At 39.0% G+C, this 19,127-nt stretch overlaps 1 protein-coding gene across 4 annotated transcripts in view; it reads left to right on the top strand.

The window, feature by feature from the left end:
- The window catches only part of VEZT (vezatin, adherens junctions transmembrane protein), a 64,892-nt gene that overhangs the window by 1,728 nt on the left and 44,037 nt on the right, over positions 1-19,127 (top strand). For 3 of the 4 annotated variants that reach the window (XM_052774775.1, XM_052774776.1, XM_052774777.1), the window contains exon 2: positions 13,330-13,464. In XM_052774775.1, the coding sequence (XP_052630735.1) occupies positions 13,330-13,464 (135 nt within the window). Of the gene's footprint in view, positions 1-5,127; positions 6,386-13,329; positions 13,465-14,367; positions 14,489-19,127 lie in introns of those variants that run through there. The other variant, XM_052774774.1, reaches the window with a different exon arrangement.

Here is a 19,127-nt window from a genome sequence, read left to right as displayed (position 1 = left end):
AAAAATTATCTTCAGAAGTGCTCAGCAGGGTTCATGCCATTGTAAAACAAAGGCTCCACAGAGAGTTATGAACATATTCCACACAGATGAGCCAGAGATGGGAATTAACAAGGAGCCGAAAAGTATTTGGGTAGTTAATGCTACAACATATTTATTTTTTAATTACTGTTTTAATTTTTTTCTTGGGCCCCAAACTCTTCCCCCTTAATTATTTGTGGTTTCCGGTAAGCAACTACATTTTTTCTGCACCTCAGTAGGTTGCTTCCCATGTTGTTCTTCAGCAGTCACTGTTGCAAGGAGGCCTGCAGCGTTTAGACCTAGGTTACTGTGAACAGCTGTTTTCTCTGTGCTTTTGGAGCTCTTGCGAACAAGGTATCGGTCAATATTATAAGCAGTAGTGGTGTGCTACTAAATGCATAATCAGGAAAGAAGTGGTCCTTCATATTTTTCATACCCAACAGAATGGGTAGGAGAGGGAGGAGAAGCAAATAGGGTATGCTTCACCTGTTCCACACCACAGTTATGCCCAGTGTTATTTTCTGCACATTTTTCAGGTCATAGCTCTGTCTAACAGGCCCTGAATACATCAATGACAGCTGTCTGCATTACAAATTTTGCAGCATCAAACAGATGATGGCCCACTGATAGATATTTATGAGCTTCCAAGGACCAATCATTTTTCTCGCTGTCAAATGTATCTCTGAAGGAAAGGAAGCACAAACATGGCATCACTGCCCTGGGAAAGCAGTGGTTTCCGTCCAGTTCAAGAGCCATTGCAGATCATTGTGACTGAACAATAATGAATGATGGGCATTTTACTGTATACAGTAAGTGCTGCCATACTCTATCCAGTTGTGGTTTAACCCCTGCCAGCAATTAAGCCCCACGCAGCTGCTCGCTCACTTCCCCCCCACCCAGTGGAATGGGGAGAGAATTGGAAAAATTAAGGAAAATTCAAAAGCTTTGACCAAAGACTCATTCTTTAGGAACTCCATTAGTAACCTTCTTTAGCTAATAGCTTTTCATTCAGCATAACCCACTGTTATCTCTGCCATCTATACATTTGGTTCCTTTCCTATCTTTTTCATCTTAACTGATGTGGCACAGTATCAAAAGTCCGTACCCCATATGGCACAGTATAAAAAGTCCATATAAACTTCCTGCATTTTCTTTAGAAAAATTAGCTGTCTTGTCAAAGAAAGATGTTGAGTGAGTTTGGCACAATCTACCTCTGGTGAACCCATGTGTTATCTTCTTTCATGATCATCTGTTTTCTTCTTTGTCTTTCAATTTTGCAAGAAAGAATAATTCTTCTCAGTAGCATGCTGGCTTTTGATCAGATTCATAGGCCTGATATCTTCCTGATTGCTTTTTTCTCCTTGTCAGTATAGGCACTATGTTTGCTTTTTTCCACTTCTGAGTTTATAGATTTATTAAAAATCCTTTCTGCTGGATCTTTGATCTCCCGTGCCCATTCTTTCAGAACACTGGGATGAAGGTGATCCAAACGCTGCTCTTTGAGTGCATTTTCAGCTCCTGATTTCTGCTTCCAGCTAAGTCATTTGTCCTATATTTTAATGCGCTTGTGCAAGTTTGTTTTTTACATTTGGATAGATATTAAAGCTATGCTCACAGGATCACAGAAGGGTTGAGGTTGGAAGGGACCTCTGGAGATCATCTGGTCCAACCCCCCTGCTCAAGCAGGGCCACCTAGAGCCGGTTGCCCAGGACCATGTCCCATCGGCTTTTGAATGCCTCCAAGGATGGAGACTCCACAACCTCTCTGGGCAACCTCTGCCAGTGCTTGGTCACCCTCTCAGTGAAAAAGTGTTTCCTGATATTTAGAGGGAATCTCAAATGTTTCAGTTTGTGCCCCTTGCCTCTGGTCCTGTCACTGGGCACCACTGAAAAGAGCCTGGATCCGTCCTCTGTGTACCCTCCTTTCGGGTATTTATGTACATTGATGGATCCCCCTGAGCCTTCTCTTCTCCAGGCTGAACAGTCCCATCTCTCTGACTCTCCTCGTAGGAGAGATGCTCCTTCCTTCAGGTTCACCCAGACCGTTGTTGGAACCTAATCCCAGAAAGTCTTCCTGACTGTGTCAGCTATATGGTTCTGGTAGAAGGATTGGAGCTGATTTTTGTTGTTTTCCATTTTAATGCTGTGTTTGCAGAGGAAGGTTAATCCATGCAAGATTTTACACCAGATTGCACAAAAAATGAGATTTTGATACTCACAATGTTAAACTGCCACCACCTTAGATTTTTAAGGGCTTTTTCATACACAATGTTTGAAATTTAAAGCTTTGCATGTAGAATTGTGTAAAATACAGTACCGAATTAATTAATTGCCGTAAACCTCTCTCTCCTTTTTTTTAATTTATTTTAATTAGGAAAGAAAACTTTCCTCACTTGAGACATTGTTTTAATTACTCATGAGTCTTGTGCCATTCCTACAACCAGTTCTGTCCATATTATTTACTTGATGTTGCTATTAACTAGCTATTTCAGTAGTAATGGAAATGCATGTTAAAGTGTAGCCCTACTAAAGTCTGTCTGAGTGTCATGATAGTAGTGTCACTGTTGAATCTAATCTTTCATTCTAGATCTAGAGGGTGCAATCATTAGTATGACTCCAGACTTTTAAATTTGGGATTTATTGTTTGTCCCATTAGAAGTCGCAGGCTGAAAAACAAAATGTAAATTGTATATGTGATCTTTCCCAGCGTCAAATTTTATTTCGTGCAAATGGGAGAATAATACCGAATTAACAAAATGCGACTTTCCTTGGCTCACCTATCTGCATCAAATCTCAGAATCCATACTAATCCGTATTTAAAAAGAAAACAAGTTGGGGATGAACGCAAAGAGAGTCAAAAATCTCATGTCCAAATTAAAAAGTTTATGTAAAATGCCGAACACAGCTCTACTGAACCTAGAGCTGGAACCCATAAACTCAGAACAAAGATTTTGAACGTGTAACAGGTGCTCTCATTTCACAGCCAGCCCTTGCTCAAGCAGCCATCTTCCCATCCTGGGGGTAAAACATGCAGAGAAATGGAATTACCTTTTCCAGAGTTTAGAGACACACAGTCTGCGTTGTCTTCTTGCTGTAGTGGAAGAAGCTAATTGAAAAATGAGTCCTGAAAACAGTGGAGCAGTGCTTTACAAGCAGCATGCCATCCTGAGAGAGAAAGGAAGCACCAGGGCTCAGCAGAGCTGGCAACTACATGGCGCTGGGTCTGGCCTGTGCGGGGAGGAGGTAGGAACGGTGGAGTCTGTTTAGGAGGGACGTGGGACAAAAGTGCTTGGGAAATATTGGGCAACATCATAATGCATTCCAGTGTCAGGTTCAGAAAGACAACTCTCACTGCTTATTTAGGCAACGAGCCAAGGTGCTGCTTGGTGCTGAGGGGCATGGAGGATGCCTTTATATAATGTTCTGATATACAGATTTCTGTAAGATTTAAGAGAGATTCCATCAAGAGGCACCACCATTTCCCAGCATAATACAACTACATTCAGAACAGCCTTTAGCTGATGTGTTCCCTGCATGCCTACAATAGTAAAACATGTATAAAATATGGCATTTCTTTGCTTATAACACTGGTGCATCACTAAATTGAGATGTTCAAATCCTCATCTGACCCCTTTTAAACCAAGTGTGGCTTTTATCAAAACACTCAGTGATGTTTGTTTTCACAAATGCTTTCTCCACCTAAATTGAGCTGTTCTAAAATTATTTTGTTTAAAAAATGAAACAAAACCAAATGAAAACCCCAGGAAACCTAACCTCAGAAACTTTTTGTTGTGATGAAAATTTTAAGTCACATTCATTCAAAAACCTGAAAACTTTAGGACTTGCAAAGTAATGTGACTTTTGTCAAGCATCAGGTTTATAAATGTGGAATTCTAAAAAGTAATCTCAGACCTTATAAGTAAGGAAGAAGAAGCAGCTGAAAAAGAACATTGATACAACTTCAATGGTAGGGTCAGTAATGCTCCTCAACAGGATTTTTCTCACCAAATATTGGGTGGACTAAAGATGTAGTACTCTCATTTTACACATATGTGTGAAATAATGCCAGTTTTAAATACACAGTTCTGTCAAAACTGCAGTTCACTTTTCATTCTGATGAGCTGGTTCTGAGACTGTGCTTTGTGTGCCTGAATTGTGGGCTGTTGCCAGAAGAGGTGTTCGGGCTTCAGTCCTCTTTTCCGGCTTATTCCCATCCTTTTCCTTATGCTGGCACCTGGATTTGTGGGTGATGCTATAAACTGGCTCAGGAGACTGATTAGACTATAAACTAACCTGGCTAAGAAAGAAAAAAAAGATGGATTTTATTTTTTTACAGTCAGATCAGTTCCTTGTTCCGTCTCACCATTTGGCTGTATAAATATTACCATTAGTGTTCTAAAATGGTACTGCAGCTTTCATCTGCACCCACTAGTAATGGCAGAGTAAATTGACCATGTAAATGCAGCCTGGGGAGATCCCTCTGCTGCAAATTGCAGTGTACTGTAGAGGCACCTGGACTAGTGATGGATGGACTATTTTGGATATTTTGCTTCTCAGCAGTCCTCTAAGAGGGAGGGGAGGACAGGCTGTGCTGCTTTTTGTCACATTACTGGAGACGGGTGACACCGGAGGGAAAATAAAAGAAACTGGAAGCTTAAAGTTGTGTAGAGAACAGACTGGTTGTTGCAGAGGCCAAGTAAACTCATCAGGTGTTTTTGGATAACACTAATGTTGTATCTGAACGGATGGAGAAGAGTATTATATGGGCCATATGGTGTGTAAACCCATATTGCCTTTAGTATTTTTAATAGACAATTTGAAGACAAAAGTACATGATGATCTATAGTAAATTTTGAGGTCTGTTGGTCCAAAAATTTTTTAATCCTCCTTTGTATTAATTACTCTGGGGTCACGTTTACGGGAGGGTTAATACTGCAGTAACTGCTCTCACAACTTCTAGTCGTGAATCAACTTTCTTGAGACACTTGAATGAAAAAAAAATGACTCGCTGTACTTTTCTTTTAGTCATAATGTGACTGTCTCTTGTTTCTTGGATACTTTTCACTTCAGTAAAGACTCTCATTAGGAGTCAGAATTAACATGATTTATAATGGATAAGCAAGTTAATTCTTTGGAGCTGGTGTTTTAAAGAGGTTTTGAAAATGTTCCAGAAATACTCCACTAGTTTACCAGTCAGATGCATTAATTTGATTCATTTAGTTTTGAATGTAAGTGAAGGGTAAAATCTGTGAGTTGTTAGTAACTGGTATAAAACAAAGCAGTTTTCCTTTATCAGCCTAGTCCGATGACCTGCATGATCAGTGACTTCCCACCCAAAACTCCAGGTACAGAGTCTGGCTGGCCTGTTACCCTGTCCTCCCAGGAAGGTAACATTTACTGCTTTTGCTTTCAGTTTTTCAGGTATTTTTCATCTCTGTCCTTGTCAGAAAGGTCCTGCTCAGCTTTTCACCTGTATTTGCAGGTCCCCTTTTGAACAGGTAAATAATCCAGAGCTCTCAGTGAGTTTCAGGGCTTTGTCTAGTACGTGATATTTCTTTCTAAGACTTTTCCACGATGGTGGTAATGTGCAACCACCTGCTGAAAATGCAAAGGAAAGAGCTTTAGAGCTTTCCCCTGTCACACATCTGGTGGTACAGAACTATACACAGGCTACAAAACTTTCCTAACTCTTCAGGATACGTGGGTGCATGCAGAATTAGATAGATATTGTGCATCAGAAAATATCCGGGAACAGCTTCAAAGTAGTTCTCGGAGCCTGCTTCTAAATCAGATGATACAGTAGTGCTGGAGAAACCAAGGTCTACGTTCCTGAGGCGGTGAAAGCAGAATAGGAAATTTAAATGACTCTTTTGCTGCCTTGAAGTCATTGTCTAATATTAGCCCTCCCAGCGCCTGGCTCTTTGTCAGTCGAAGCACAGGAGGAGGTGGTTGCCAGCCAGGAGAGTATGACCAAGGCTTTTAAATACTGTTGCTTGGAAGGTCTTATTAATGGCTGCATATAAGATCGATGTGCCGTAATTCTTTCAAGCAGTATCTTTTTAAAAGCCCTTAGCAATCTGTCATCCTCATCTCCCTCCCCCCAGTTAGAAAGCCACATTAGTCAGGAGAAATCGCACGGTCCTGGGAAGTTTCAAACTGCATCCGCTGATGCCGTCAGGAAAATGCTACTGTGCAGGGGCACAGGTGCAATTACATTGACGGCTGCTTCTCATCCTCGGCTCGGGTCATCCTGGAGGGACAAGCGGAAAGAAACGGGGAGGTGGGCGAGATTCTGTCAGGCGCATGGGAGCAGTACCGAAGAGAAAAATGGAATACCCTCTTCCAGGAGACAAAGATCGCACTGTCTGTGAGTGTTAGCTCTACTTCTTCAAATCCGTGTTTTGAGAGGGGGGTAGAGATTTCAATACTGTTTATTTTGTTCTGAGTTTAGCCACCTGTTCAGCATATCTCAGCCTTTGCTGTCATTGTGGTAGAAATGTTTAATTTTTTTTTTTAACTGATAATTCATAACTCATAGTTATTTTGGAGGTGGTTTAAGCTCCCACAGTGGTTTTGGCATATTGGAAACATCAGCTTTGGAAAAACTTACCTGTATTTTAAGAAGAGATCTTTAAACCTCTTATTTTGTGCAATGGCATTAAATATTACTTGTAAGGTTAATCTGCTCCATTAGCTATGGTTGGAAACTAGAGCAGGGTTCACTAGGTAGTGAATTTTGTCATAGTAAAGAACATTGGGTGTGGGAAGACCCCGTCTCTAATGGAGAAATCCTGAGTCATTTACTTCATGATGCATCAGCAAAAATAATTTGGGTGTGGCTTTGATTTTCAGCTGCTATTGTAACAGCACTATGAAAGCTGACAGTGTCTTAATCTGATTTCTGATTGCAAAGGTTTTTTTCAGAATACGCACAAAATGCCTCACATATTAAAGTGCAATATCTGTGTTTGCAAGGCTGCAATAGATGTAAGTATTTGACTAGATACCTATCAAAAGTAAGCTCTTTTCTGAAGCTGGGGAGTTCTCTACTGTAACAATCTTTCCATCACATAGCAGTAGGCAATGTTATACATGTTTGATTATCTTAATGTTTGGCTTGGTTTTGAATTTTTTGTATTTATTTACTGTAGGCTTAGAGTTGCAAACACGATGTTTAGTCTTCAGTTTAGGTGATGTTTTTTCCTGACCAAGTCAGTGCTGTATGACAAGTGGCATTAAAATAAGCATTGGGAAAGGGTTAAAGAACAAAACTAATTTAGTGGACTGTTCTTTAATCCTGCATAATATATCTTGGGTTTAGAATAAGACTCAGTGACTTTCAACAATGAAAAAAGGAGAGTTTTAATTAAACATATGTATGTGAGTGAAATAATTTTTAGTAGTATGGCTCTAAAATAAATATGCTCAGGGAGTTATGAATAAGGAGCAAAGGATTTTCTTTCTTGATTCTGGAAATGGGAACTTATATAAACCTCTACTATACTATCCTATAAATGTCTAGTTACAATTGAATGGCTTTGCAGTATGACTGACTGTAGTGAATTAGAAAAGTCATAGAAACATAACTGGGGTTTTTTTTGTTGTTGTCAGTCTCTGCTGAGTCCTCAGAAAACCCTAATTCTTAGAATTTTCAAAAAGTATTTTCCTACTCAGTACATCGACTGTTTCTGACTACCTTGCTTCACTTTTTAAGAAGATTTTCCATGTATAATCTGCATGAAGTACACCAAAGAATAATGGCATTTTGTCTTCTGTCGGTCCTGGAACTGTTTTCCATTTCCAGCACACATTCTGGACAAGTCCATAATAAAAAAATGCCGTGGCTGTAAATGTAATTCCTGTCTCTTGTATCTAGGTGGTCTCAGAAAGTGACGTAGAAGAAGAAACTTAGAAGAAATTTCAGAAATAAATACAGCATATTGCTTAAAAACCCTGTCTTGGTATCCTCACTTTCTTGAGAAAATACTTCCCATCAGTAACTGGTAGTATGATGGTAACATAACAATAAGCTGAATTATTGAATTTTTTTTTCTTCTCCACTTTGTACATTATTCATTACCATGTCATTCTACCAGAGACAACTAGGAGTAAACAAACAGTCAAACATGAGTAATACTAACTATTCCAGTTACTAAGTCGAGAGTGGTTGAAAGTAAAGATTCAAAAATACATGCAAATAGATTCCGCTAGAATAATATGATGCTGTATTAATAGGAAGATGAGATTTTATATTTTAAATTTCCTTTTCATGCCATCCACTGAAACAACCTTGCTGTCCCTTTACCTCACATTCTAACATAAAAGCTTTCTCTCAAGTCTAAATTATATTTTTTTTAAGTTACAACCTATTACTGCTTGCAAGGATAAACTTTCTGATATGTTTGAATTTCTTAAAGTGTAGTATCTATAATACACGCAGAAATGTAAAATCAGTTGCTTTTTTTTTTTTTTTTAATGTTAGACTGGAAGAAAGGAACGCATGAATTTTGGGCAAAGAAAATCAGGAGGAAAAAAGGCAGATCCCTCCTATTTTCCCCAACCAAGTAGATTTTTTTAATATTATCATGGCATTTGCAGGTGAAAACAGCTGAGCCTGACAATGCTGATGAGTGACAGCATGAATTGAAATCAAGGAACTTTTCTCATAATTAAAGTGCATGTGCAAGAATATGTGCGTATCTGTGATCTTTTTTATGGGAACAAAGGCATTTAGGAGTGAGAGGTTTGCATAAGGATGTAAGCTAGAAATTCAGAGCTATAATTTGTGGCACATCAGACACATTATGAGATTTAATTATTGGTTTTAAAGCTTTGTGAAGATGAAAAATGCTTTGTAAGCATTAAGTATAATACTTCTGTCTCTTGTATTGAAACAAGTAGTATAAAGAATAGGATATCTTAATGGTATCATATTGCAATTCTGTAGTTGCATAATTAATAATTTTCTGATTCTTTGATAATATCGGAACTTTTGTGTGAATGTTCACAGACATGAAATGTACCCTTCAACTTTTTCTAGCCGTTTGGATTTTTGTACATTGGATTTTCTAGCCGTTACTTACATGTATCATGGCAGAAATTTGCTATAGACTGGTGGAGACATTCTCAGTGAGTTACACAGACCATACAGCTTTACAAATAACAGGCTTGTCAGTATCATTGAAAGTTGGGCAGTATCTAGGACATGAAATACAATAAATAAATAAATAGTGTATGTTTTAATGTTAGCATAGGCTAATGTATGTATGCCATCAGTGATATTTCTAATAGAAGAGGAGTGTAATCATCAAATTTTCTGAGCAAAAATGTAAAGCTGCTTGTGCTATGCATGAGACTTCACTCTTAATGGAAGAATTTTGTGATCGATTCATTAAGGTTCTTAATAATGTCATTTCACAAGGCCTTCAACCCACTTATTCAGTGCTCTCTTTACCCACATCTTACATGCTTCTAATGGATTTGGAAAGGGGAACAACGGTGGTTTTACTTACAGCGTAGGGGATTTTAGTCACAGCATAGTTCTTGGTCATTTAAGTTAATAAAAAAAGAGATTTTCCAATGTGCACTTAAGTTCCACTAATAATCTTTTAGAAAAAAAATGTGAAAGAGAAAGCATGTGGAGCGAGAGAAATATGTTAGAGGAGGATTATTGTAGCCTAAGTACTTTCTGAGAAACTGAAGGAGGAGAATCTGTATCTACTTGAAGGAATATGTGATAAACATTCAAGTTACATTTTAATTAATTATCATTTGCTAACTCAAATTGTCAGAAAATAGTCAGAAAACTGATTTCCAGTTCAGAGCAGTGATAAAAAATTGCAAATCTACCCATAATGAGACCCTGTAAAAGCCTTCAAAAAGTTAATCAGAAGGAATTTATGTAAAACTAGTAAGGTGCCTGTATTCTGCCTTGATTACAAGAACAAATTAAACTATTCTTCCTAGCTAAAGTTTCATTAACATTTGGAGAGATGGTGTATTTTTTACTATTTCTGTAGAGTAGAAAATGTACTAATTACAGTCAGATGGAAGGTTTTGACGTTGCCAAATACCCAGTAAGAGGGAAGAATTGGGCATTCTTACATCTCTGCAATATTTCACTTACTAAACATAGCGTTCAGGATTTTAGCTAATTCTGTCTTCAGTGGACAGAGTCGCTGTCTGTCTCTCTTTCTGCCTTCCTTCATCCATTTTTGTGAGGAAATGGAACCAATCTAAACAGCATTAGACTGATTTTCTTGAACAGCTTTTAGAAAATTATCTCATCATGGACCTGAAAGCGAGGTGCACCCTGAGATAGTAGTGGAAAAACTCCTTGGTGTATTTGGGTTGTTTTGCCAGCTGTCTGTATCTGGTGAGTACCAATAAAGTACAAGAATCGTTATGTGTCAAGTGATGGCTGGCCTTGCTTGTGACAAGTATGATCAAGGTGATGGTCAAGATGATGGACAAGTATGGTCAAGATGATGGACAGGGCTGCCAAGAGCCTAGATACGATTTCCTTGGAGTCCTGCCTGGAGCGAGCATCAAAACTATGATTTTGAATAAAACACACTCTCTTCACCCACTGCTTTGTCTATGCGCCTTCACCTAAATGGGAAAAATTGTGTCTGGTTCTGACTGAAACTTCCATGCTACCCTAAAGCCTCTCGTGTTGGGGTGTTCAGGTTGTTCCAGGTGTGCTGGCAGCGCGCAGTCTGGCTCTGTATGAAAACCATTTTAAGAAGACGAAGGTATGCATATCCATTCATATTTCGAGTTTTGTCCTGAAGTTACTAAGGGAATTTAACTGTGTCTTAAATAAGAGAAATATTCTAGTCTATTATGTTTTCTTTTCCATTTTAAGTATGTAATTCTCTACTTAGTGAGAAACGTACCTTCTTTCCAGCCAGTCCAGAACAGCACATTGTTTAATTAGTCAGATACATTTGAAAAAGTACTCAACTGTGGAGGAAGGGTACTTGGAAAAAAGATAGGCTTGAGTTGTCACACTGGCAAAATTCCCACAAGGAAATGAGTCATTAACCTATCCTAGCATTTTGCACAATTGTTGTCATTGTGGGTGAGGGGGATTGTCTGTACATTAGTACGAATGTTTGAGTTTCAGGTAATGATCGGGCACGGAATCTGTTGTGAGTAACTCGAGCAGGGCATGCAAAAGTATGGATTTGCATGCTTTAAATAGGTAAGAGTGATCAAAATAGCACTTTGGTGACGGGGTTAAAAAAAAATTCCTAGAGGTAGCAAGTTAATTTGTTCAGCTAGTATGAATGATTGCTTCCAAGTTTTATCGTATGGCAAGCAGTCATTTGAGATTTGGCCATGTTGGTACACGGTCATAGCAGATGGGCTGCCTTCGCAACTTGCACCAGCAAGTTAATGATAGTTAATGTAACAATTTGTAGTAGATGTTCTGTTGGTGTTTGTTTCTGCAGACCTCCACAACTGTGCCTTATTTACTATAAAGTTTTGACTTTTTATTTACAATACTTTTATCTCATTGATAGTATGTTATAAAGCTTAAAGTGGTTTGTGTTCTTCCCATACAATTTGCTAGTGTTTGAATACTTGTGTGGGATGTTGATAAAATTTTTCAGAAGTCAAAATGAATCTCTAACTAACTAGGCTATTTAATTGCTGAGAGGTTTTCTTAAAAACAAAGGATCTTTACATGTTCTGAGTAGAACTGGAGTTAGCATAAATATCCTTTCCATCAAGTCTATCCTAGATACTGCCATATATGTGGTTGTAAACAAAAATAAGAGTTAAGTAAATCTAGATATCTGCTGCAGATGACAACAAGAAATTGCAGAAGTCTATATACATAAATATCTAAACATGTAAAAACCCACTCTGTGGTGATCAGAATTTCATACTTTCTCTAAGAAGTTTTGTTAAGGACTTTTTGTAAATTAGTAGTTTTGCCAGCAGCTTAAAAAAGTTAGTTGTTTGGGTTTTTTTTAATACCCGTGATACTCCTTTGCCAGAAGTGCTAGTACCATCCTCGGAGAGAGCAGAAGCCTTTTTCTAATATGTTTTTCCATTTCTGTAAAACAGTCTGTAGGTACCTAATCAGGTTACACTGAGGCTTCATTTACTGAAGTTTGAATAGTGCTCTAATTTTAAAGTTTGTCTCAGTAGAAGTAGTTCAAAGTATACTCTATTCAATTTTTATAAACTTTAGGAAAACAGTGTCATTAAGTGTTCTGGAGTCACACAATAATATTTTAAAATATATTGCCAAATAGCATAATTTATTTATTGAAACCATGTAATTTATAAGCTAAGGAACTCTATCAGGTAACCTAGAAAAAATGTTGCTGTGGGAAAAGTTGATTGGTTATATGCTTATTTCTCATGACATTGTTTTGTACGTTGACTGTCTTGCAGCTTCTTTCATTATGGTCAGGATGAAACCTAAGGGAGATGTTTAAAGCAAAATTTTGGCTTCTTTGCTATTAACTGTGTTGGTTTTCTTCCTGTTGCATAGAATCACAGAATGGCTTGGGTTGGAAGGGAGCTTCCAACCCTAGTCGAACCCCGCTGCCGTGGGCAGGGACATCTTCCACTAGACCAGGTTGCTCAAAGCCCCATCCAGCCTGGCCTTGAACACTGCCAGGAGCAGCCACAGCTTCTCTGGGCAACCTGTTCCAGTGTCTCACCACCCTCACTGTAAAAAAATTCTTCCTTATATCTAATCTAAATCTACACCCTTTCAGTTTAAAGCTGTTACCCCTTGTCCTGTCACTACAGACCTTGATAAAAAGTCTGTCTCCGTCTTTCTTGTAAGCCCCCTTTAATTACTGAAAGGCTGCAATAAGGTCCTCTTGGAGCCTTCTCTTCTCTAGGTTGAACAACCGCAACTCTCTCAGCCTTTCCTCATAGGAGAGGTGTTTCAGCCCTTTCAGATCATTTTTGTGGCCCTCCTCTGGACCTGCTTTGACAGGTCCATGTCTTGGTTGTGCTTGGGACCCCAGATCTGGACGCAGTACTGCAGAGGGGGTCTCACCAGAGCAGAGCGGAGGGGCAGAATCACCTCCCTCGACCTGCTGGCCACGCTTCTTGTGATGCAGCCCAGGGTATGATTGGCTTTCTGAGCTGCAAGCGCACATTGCTGGGTCATGTCCAATTTTTCATCCACTGCTATCCCAAAGTTCTTCTCTGCAAGGCTGCTCTCAATCCATTCTTTGCTGGTTGTGTGCTTGCTGTATTCAGTTGTGTTCTGTGGGAAACAGGGAATGATTTTTAACATTGGTTTTTTCTCATTTTTATTTTTTAACTCTCTTTCAGAATTCCCCACTCTACCAATATCTCCAGGATTTGGGACACACAGATTTTGAAGTATGTTCATCTGTGTCACGGAAGGCAGAGCAATGTGCAGCAGTGGAAAGCCAAAAAGAGCGGACTGTGCATGCTGCCCAGAAAGTGAGTGCTCTCCTGTTCCTGAGTATTTATCTTCTCGAAAGAGAACTGCATTACTTCACAAATAGGCAAACATCAGAGGGGTAAAGATGAATCTCTTACTGTATTTAAAAAAAAAAGAAAAAAACCAAACAGAAACCCCAACCAGTTTTCATATCTTGTCTGCAAATGTGTTTGGGAACACATGGTTCGCCAGTATAGTTTGGAGTGCTTCTTTGCACTTATGTAAGCTAGGGAAGCAAGAGACTTTGATAATTAATTTTTTGAGTGTTGTGAGTTATCGTATTTACTGGATATTATTATGTTAGCTTAGCATGACATTCTGGGAATAAAACCTGTGGTTTTCTGGAACAAAATATTTATAGTTCCTAGCCCTTCTCAGGCATTCAGTTGCTAAATATTGCTTACACTGTGACAAAACATATTAAGAAAGAGGATTTCTGGGAAGTATAAATACAGTAACCAATCTGAAAGAGATAGTAGAACTGTGCTTAGGATATGGCAATTTTCTAACTGTAACAGCTGACAAGGATCGTCAACTGATTAGCTCAGACTTCTTATATCTCTATCATTCTAAGTAAAGGCTTGTGGGTTTTTTTAAAACATTTTGGTATTAAAATTATGCTTGAGGATTTGGCCATTTAACACCTACTATGGCCTACACATTTTTTGTTTTCCTTATTAAAAATAAATGGCATTTTATTGTTATTGGTAGTGTACAGGCAACGTGACTCAGATGAGGAGCTGTAGCGTGGGTGAGGAAATTCCTCTTTTGAGGCAGCTAACGTAGGAATCTCTTTGCAACAAGTATATTGAAAATTCAGTAGTTGGTCTGTCTTTTCCATAGCACCTAGATGGAGCATGCAAAGAGCTGTTATTTTCTGCCTACCTCTTTCACTTCCACAGTGGAGAGTTCAATTTTCAGCAGACATGTTCCAACTATGTGCTAAGCCAGGAGGCAAAAGAGGCCTCCATGCAGACTTTTCTGTCCTGTACACTGCAGGCTGAGGTGGGCAGCACCTCACAGGTAAGGACCCAAACCAAGCATTCATGGGTTGATGCATTGCCTCTGAAGAATTACCATTTCTTTCTCCTCTCTCCCCACCATCTACGGTAGCTTCCATCCTTGTGCACCTTAGGTCATCTGATTCTTGCCTGCTGTGGGTTTTAACCACTCACTAGAGCTCTGTTTTCCTGTTGTTCATTCCTGCTTTATACCTCTTCAGTCATCTTCAAATCAGATGTTCACAAACCCTTTCCTCGTTTGTAACCTCTGCTGCTTCCCCGCTCCACAATGTTCCACCCTCCCAATTAGCTGGCAGTGAACTGGGGAGAGCATCCTATTTTTCCCAGACACAGGCAATATGATGCAAGTGGCCCTGAGATCTCCAGAAGGTCTCCCTGCAGGTTTTGGTGGGTGGGGGATCGTATGGCAAATGAGGAGAGCTGATGCTTTTCTAAGGATCTTTTCTCAAATAATGCCATCTTGACTGTATCCACTACTCAGTTCTCAGATGCTTCAAGGAATTAGCCAAGTAATAGTCACAGTTAGTTAGGCTTTATTTCAACATTTTTTCGGTTTTGTACGCATCCCTCTTGTTCCTCCTTTGTTTTAGGTCAGAAGTATTTTTTTCTGGTGGGATTTTTAATCTATTCTGCTCTGTGTAGGATCTTATGTGGGGTAGGATTTGGAAGCGTATGAATTGATGTGGATAACATCCGTCAGTTTTTTTCTTATCTGGGGGAAGAATTTGTGGTTTTTGAAATGCTTGCAATGGTATGGTGTACTTGCAAGGACTGGCATGCACAGTCTTTGAAGTGGAAATTTAGAAGCTGCAGTGTGAAGCTTATTCATCTAGCATTATTCAGAGAAGTGTTGATGGGTCATACTTTCATATAGTGATACTCATTTCAACCACTCTCTGTATAGGCTATATAAGCTTCCTCACACACCCAGGAGTCCATTTGAAAAGACAGGATAATAAAACATGAAACATTTTGCTTTGGTCTTCAGTCCTGCTGGAGTCTATCTTCATGGGTAGATTGGTCATAGTTTGTGTTTACCTGTTGGGCAGGTGCACTGCGTGCTTTGCTTCACAACATTGATCCCCAGTTTGTAAGACTTGTAGTCCTATGGAAATGTGCCATGTCTCCCTTCTCTCATGCCCCACTTTCTGATCAAAGATGACCATGTAGATAAGATGCAGGATGCATATCCATTGAGCGGACCAGTAAGTACCACTGTGTGCCCAGCACATGGATTAAACAGAGCCTGTAAAAAATAATCATACTATATTAAGAATCCCTAAGTTTAGTACTGTTCAGCCATGTTCTTGTAGAGTTTACAGCTTTTCAGAGAGTTCAGCAATCATGTAGAAAAAAATTACGAAGGAGCTTCGATACAGAAATCCAGTCTCGTGTGCTGAGGATTTCTGATCCCAAGAAACAGATTAACTTGCAGTGTCTCCATGCTTCCTTGGCTGGTTTCTCTAATGTAGGATTTTAAATTTAATGAAGAAATTGATTTCTAGTTACTGTTGATGTGGATGGCTATTGCATTTGCAATAATGATTGCTTCTATCAGTGGTCACAAAGCAGGGCTGAATTTAATTCAGGGTTTAACTCACAATTTTTTATACTTTAATTTAAACTATCTTTAAAAGTATTCATGGAAGTATTAGGTCCACTACCCTTACTTTTCAGAATTGTCAGTTGTTACGCACCATAACTCTCAAGAAACCACCTGAAAATATGTTTTCCCTTTAAAGCTACTGGCACTTTTGTGGTACATTTACATTGAAGATACCTGTTCTGTCTTAGTGCAGGAAGACTTTAATTAAACCACTGTTAATTGAAGATTAGGGTGACATATTTCATTGGCTTACTATCTGTTCATTACTACAAAGTAATGCATGGACTATCGCTTGTTAGCTGGATTATTTTATTTTGCGTAATTACTTTGGTGGAAGTCAGTAAAGCAGTATGATGCTATCTTAATGTGTATCATTTCCACTGAATTTAATACAAAAGTGCTGTGGGGTGAAGAACCTCAAAAGTATTAAGATATACTGCTTTTAAAAGCCTGAAGTATTCTGCTTTTTCCCTCTCACTTCCCCTCGAGCATTTTACACTTAATTTTATTGCGTTGGGAGCAAGTCCTCCAGTTTTGTGTCAGATGTAGAAGTAATTCGTCATGGTTTGCCTTGCAACTTGAAGGGAGTGGGTGTGTGAAAATGGGCTGTCCATTTCTTACGAATACTAGGATGTCATTCGCATTGTCTCATCTCTGTCTAGACAAGGACACGTAGTGGAAACAAGGAAGAAACCTGTGTGTAATTTCTAGTGATAAAATGCCATAGGTTCTTCCTGCTGCAGTTCTAGTACCAGTTTGGGAACGTTAACACTTTTCTTTTGTAATCTGATATCAGAAAGTCTATTGTTGTCATTTGATTTCTGTGTCATTTTGGTAGGGTGTCTCAAAAGGAAAGCGAATGAGGGAGAGGCAGCTGGCCACACATTTAAAGAAGTAGACTGGATTTAGGAGGATCTGAGGTTCTGTCGCAACTTTTTTATGACATACAGGCAAATCATTTACATTCCCATCCAATCATTTCCTCGTTTTTACATGAAACTCTTATCACTTCCCTTCTCTCAGCCTTCACTGGCCTAGTCTACTGAAATTATAAAATGTCTGGGAAACAAATGATTTCTGAGTTCTGAATATGTACCTACTCACAGTCCTAATAGAAAATTATCTTAGTTGGGGCTTAGTGTAAGGCAAAATATGATCACAGGGAGTAGATGATGTTCCATGCTCAGTGATGCCTAGTATGTGTGTATCGTTTCCCTTCTGTTCTGAAAAGCAAGTTTACAAATGCCTTAAACACTTTATTAAAATAAAAATAGAAAAGCTGCAGTATTGAGTTGAGATTGTTTACTCCTCTTGTATTCAGTCAACTAGGAACCCTGTGTGGATACAATCTGTTGACATGTAGCAAGATTTTGGCAAGGCAAAGATCTAGTTTGGGATCTTCAGGGACTGAAAAAACAAATGTGGAAAAAAAAGAGGTTCCTACTGACTGATACAAACATCGCTGTTGTGTCTTGCTGTCCTGCCAAGCAGATCGTATGGTTCAGGCTTAACGAAAGGCAGAGGCATCAGTTGAATTTGAAGCACATCTTAAATAGTTCTCTGTGTGTGTGGTTTTGGTGTCTTTTTTTAATCAGAACATGGTCTTAATGAACATTGAGCTGAAAAGCTGTAAAGGTGCTTCAAGGTTGTGTGCTGAGGGCAGATGAAATGCCAAGCTCCCATCTGAGGGAGTATGGAGATGTGATTTAGCATGGTAATTATAGGTGCAGTGTTCCTGGCTGTACCAATCTCTGGAGAAAGTTACAGCTAAAGTTCTGGTCTCATGATCACTTGATACTCAAAAGCACTATTTGCAAGAGCTCCTAGACCTGTTTTCTGGAACTAAATCACATTTGGGTAGTTCTGCTTGATCTTTAAGGAATGTATTTCTTTCCATTTACATTTTTCCTTTCTCAGTCATTTTCCTAGACTGCTGTGTATACCTGAATGTTTAAATTGATTATACTGTCACACCTTATCCCATCTTAGATGTGATAATATTTTGTTGTGGTTTAACCCCAGCCAGCAACTAAGCACCATGCAGCTGCTTGCTCACTCCTCCCCCCTCCCAGTGGGGTGGGGAGGAGAATCGAAAAAAAGAAGTAAAACTCATGGGTTGAGATAAGAATGGTTTAATAACTAAAGTAAAATAAAATATAATAATAACAACAATAATACAAATAAAAATAATAATAATAGTAATGAAAAGGAATATAACCAAAAAAAAAAGAGAGAGATAAATAAAACCCAAGAAAATACAAGTGATGCACAATGCAATTGCTCACCACCTGCTGACCAATGCTCAAGCAGCGATCCATCCCTCCCAGCCAACTCCCCCCAGTTTATATACTGAGCATGACGTTCTGTGGTATGGAATATCCCTTTGGCTGGTTTGGGTCAGCTGTCCTGGCTGTGCTCCCTCCCAGCTTCTTGTACACCTGCTTGCTGGCAAAGCATGGGAAACTGAAAAATCCTTAACTTAGGATAAGAGCTACTTAGCAACAACTAACACATCAGTGTGTTATCAACATTGTTCTCACACTAAATCCAAACCACACTGTACCAGCTACAAAGAAGAAAATTAACTCTATCCCAGCCAAAACCAGGACATATTTCATCACTAGAACAGGGCTGGTGCTGGAGGCAGCTGCTGAGGGTTGTGTTGGAGCTAGCCCTCAGTAGCTGTGCAGGTGACCTGATGTGGAAAGGCAGAAGGACCAGTTCTTTGCCTTTGTCTAGGGCTCCCACCCACTTCATGCTAGCTCTGGGTAGCTGGAAGGTATTTAATAAGTAGCATTATCTTCTTTCTGAAGTGCACAGAATTGAAAGGTGCAAACGTGAATTATGATATTTTAGATACTTGCTGGTTTGCCATTTCAGGTTCATCCTGTACAAAAGAGAAATAGTCTTTAGAGTTTTATTTAGGATACAAATGAATGTACCTAAAATGTGCATGTCCTATGCAATTTTTTTTTTAAATGTTAGGAGTTATACATCTTTGTTATTCAGTTTACAGAGAGTTTGACTGAGTGGT

This window comes from Harpia harpyja, chromosome 23 (assembly GCF_026419915.1).
Source record: "Harpia harpyja isolate bHarHar1 chromosome 23, bHarHar1 primary haplotype, whole genome shotgun sequence".
NCBI lineage: Eukaryota > Metazoa > Chordata > Aves > Accipitriformes > Accipitridae > Harpia > Harpia harpyja.
Note: the sequence above shows the minus strand (reverse complement) of the source record. Positions and strands in the feature narration are given on the sequence as shown.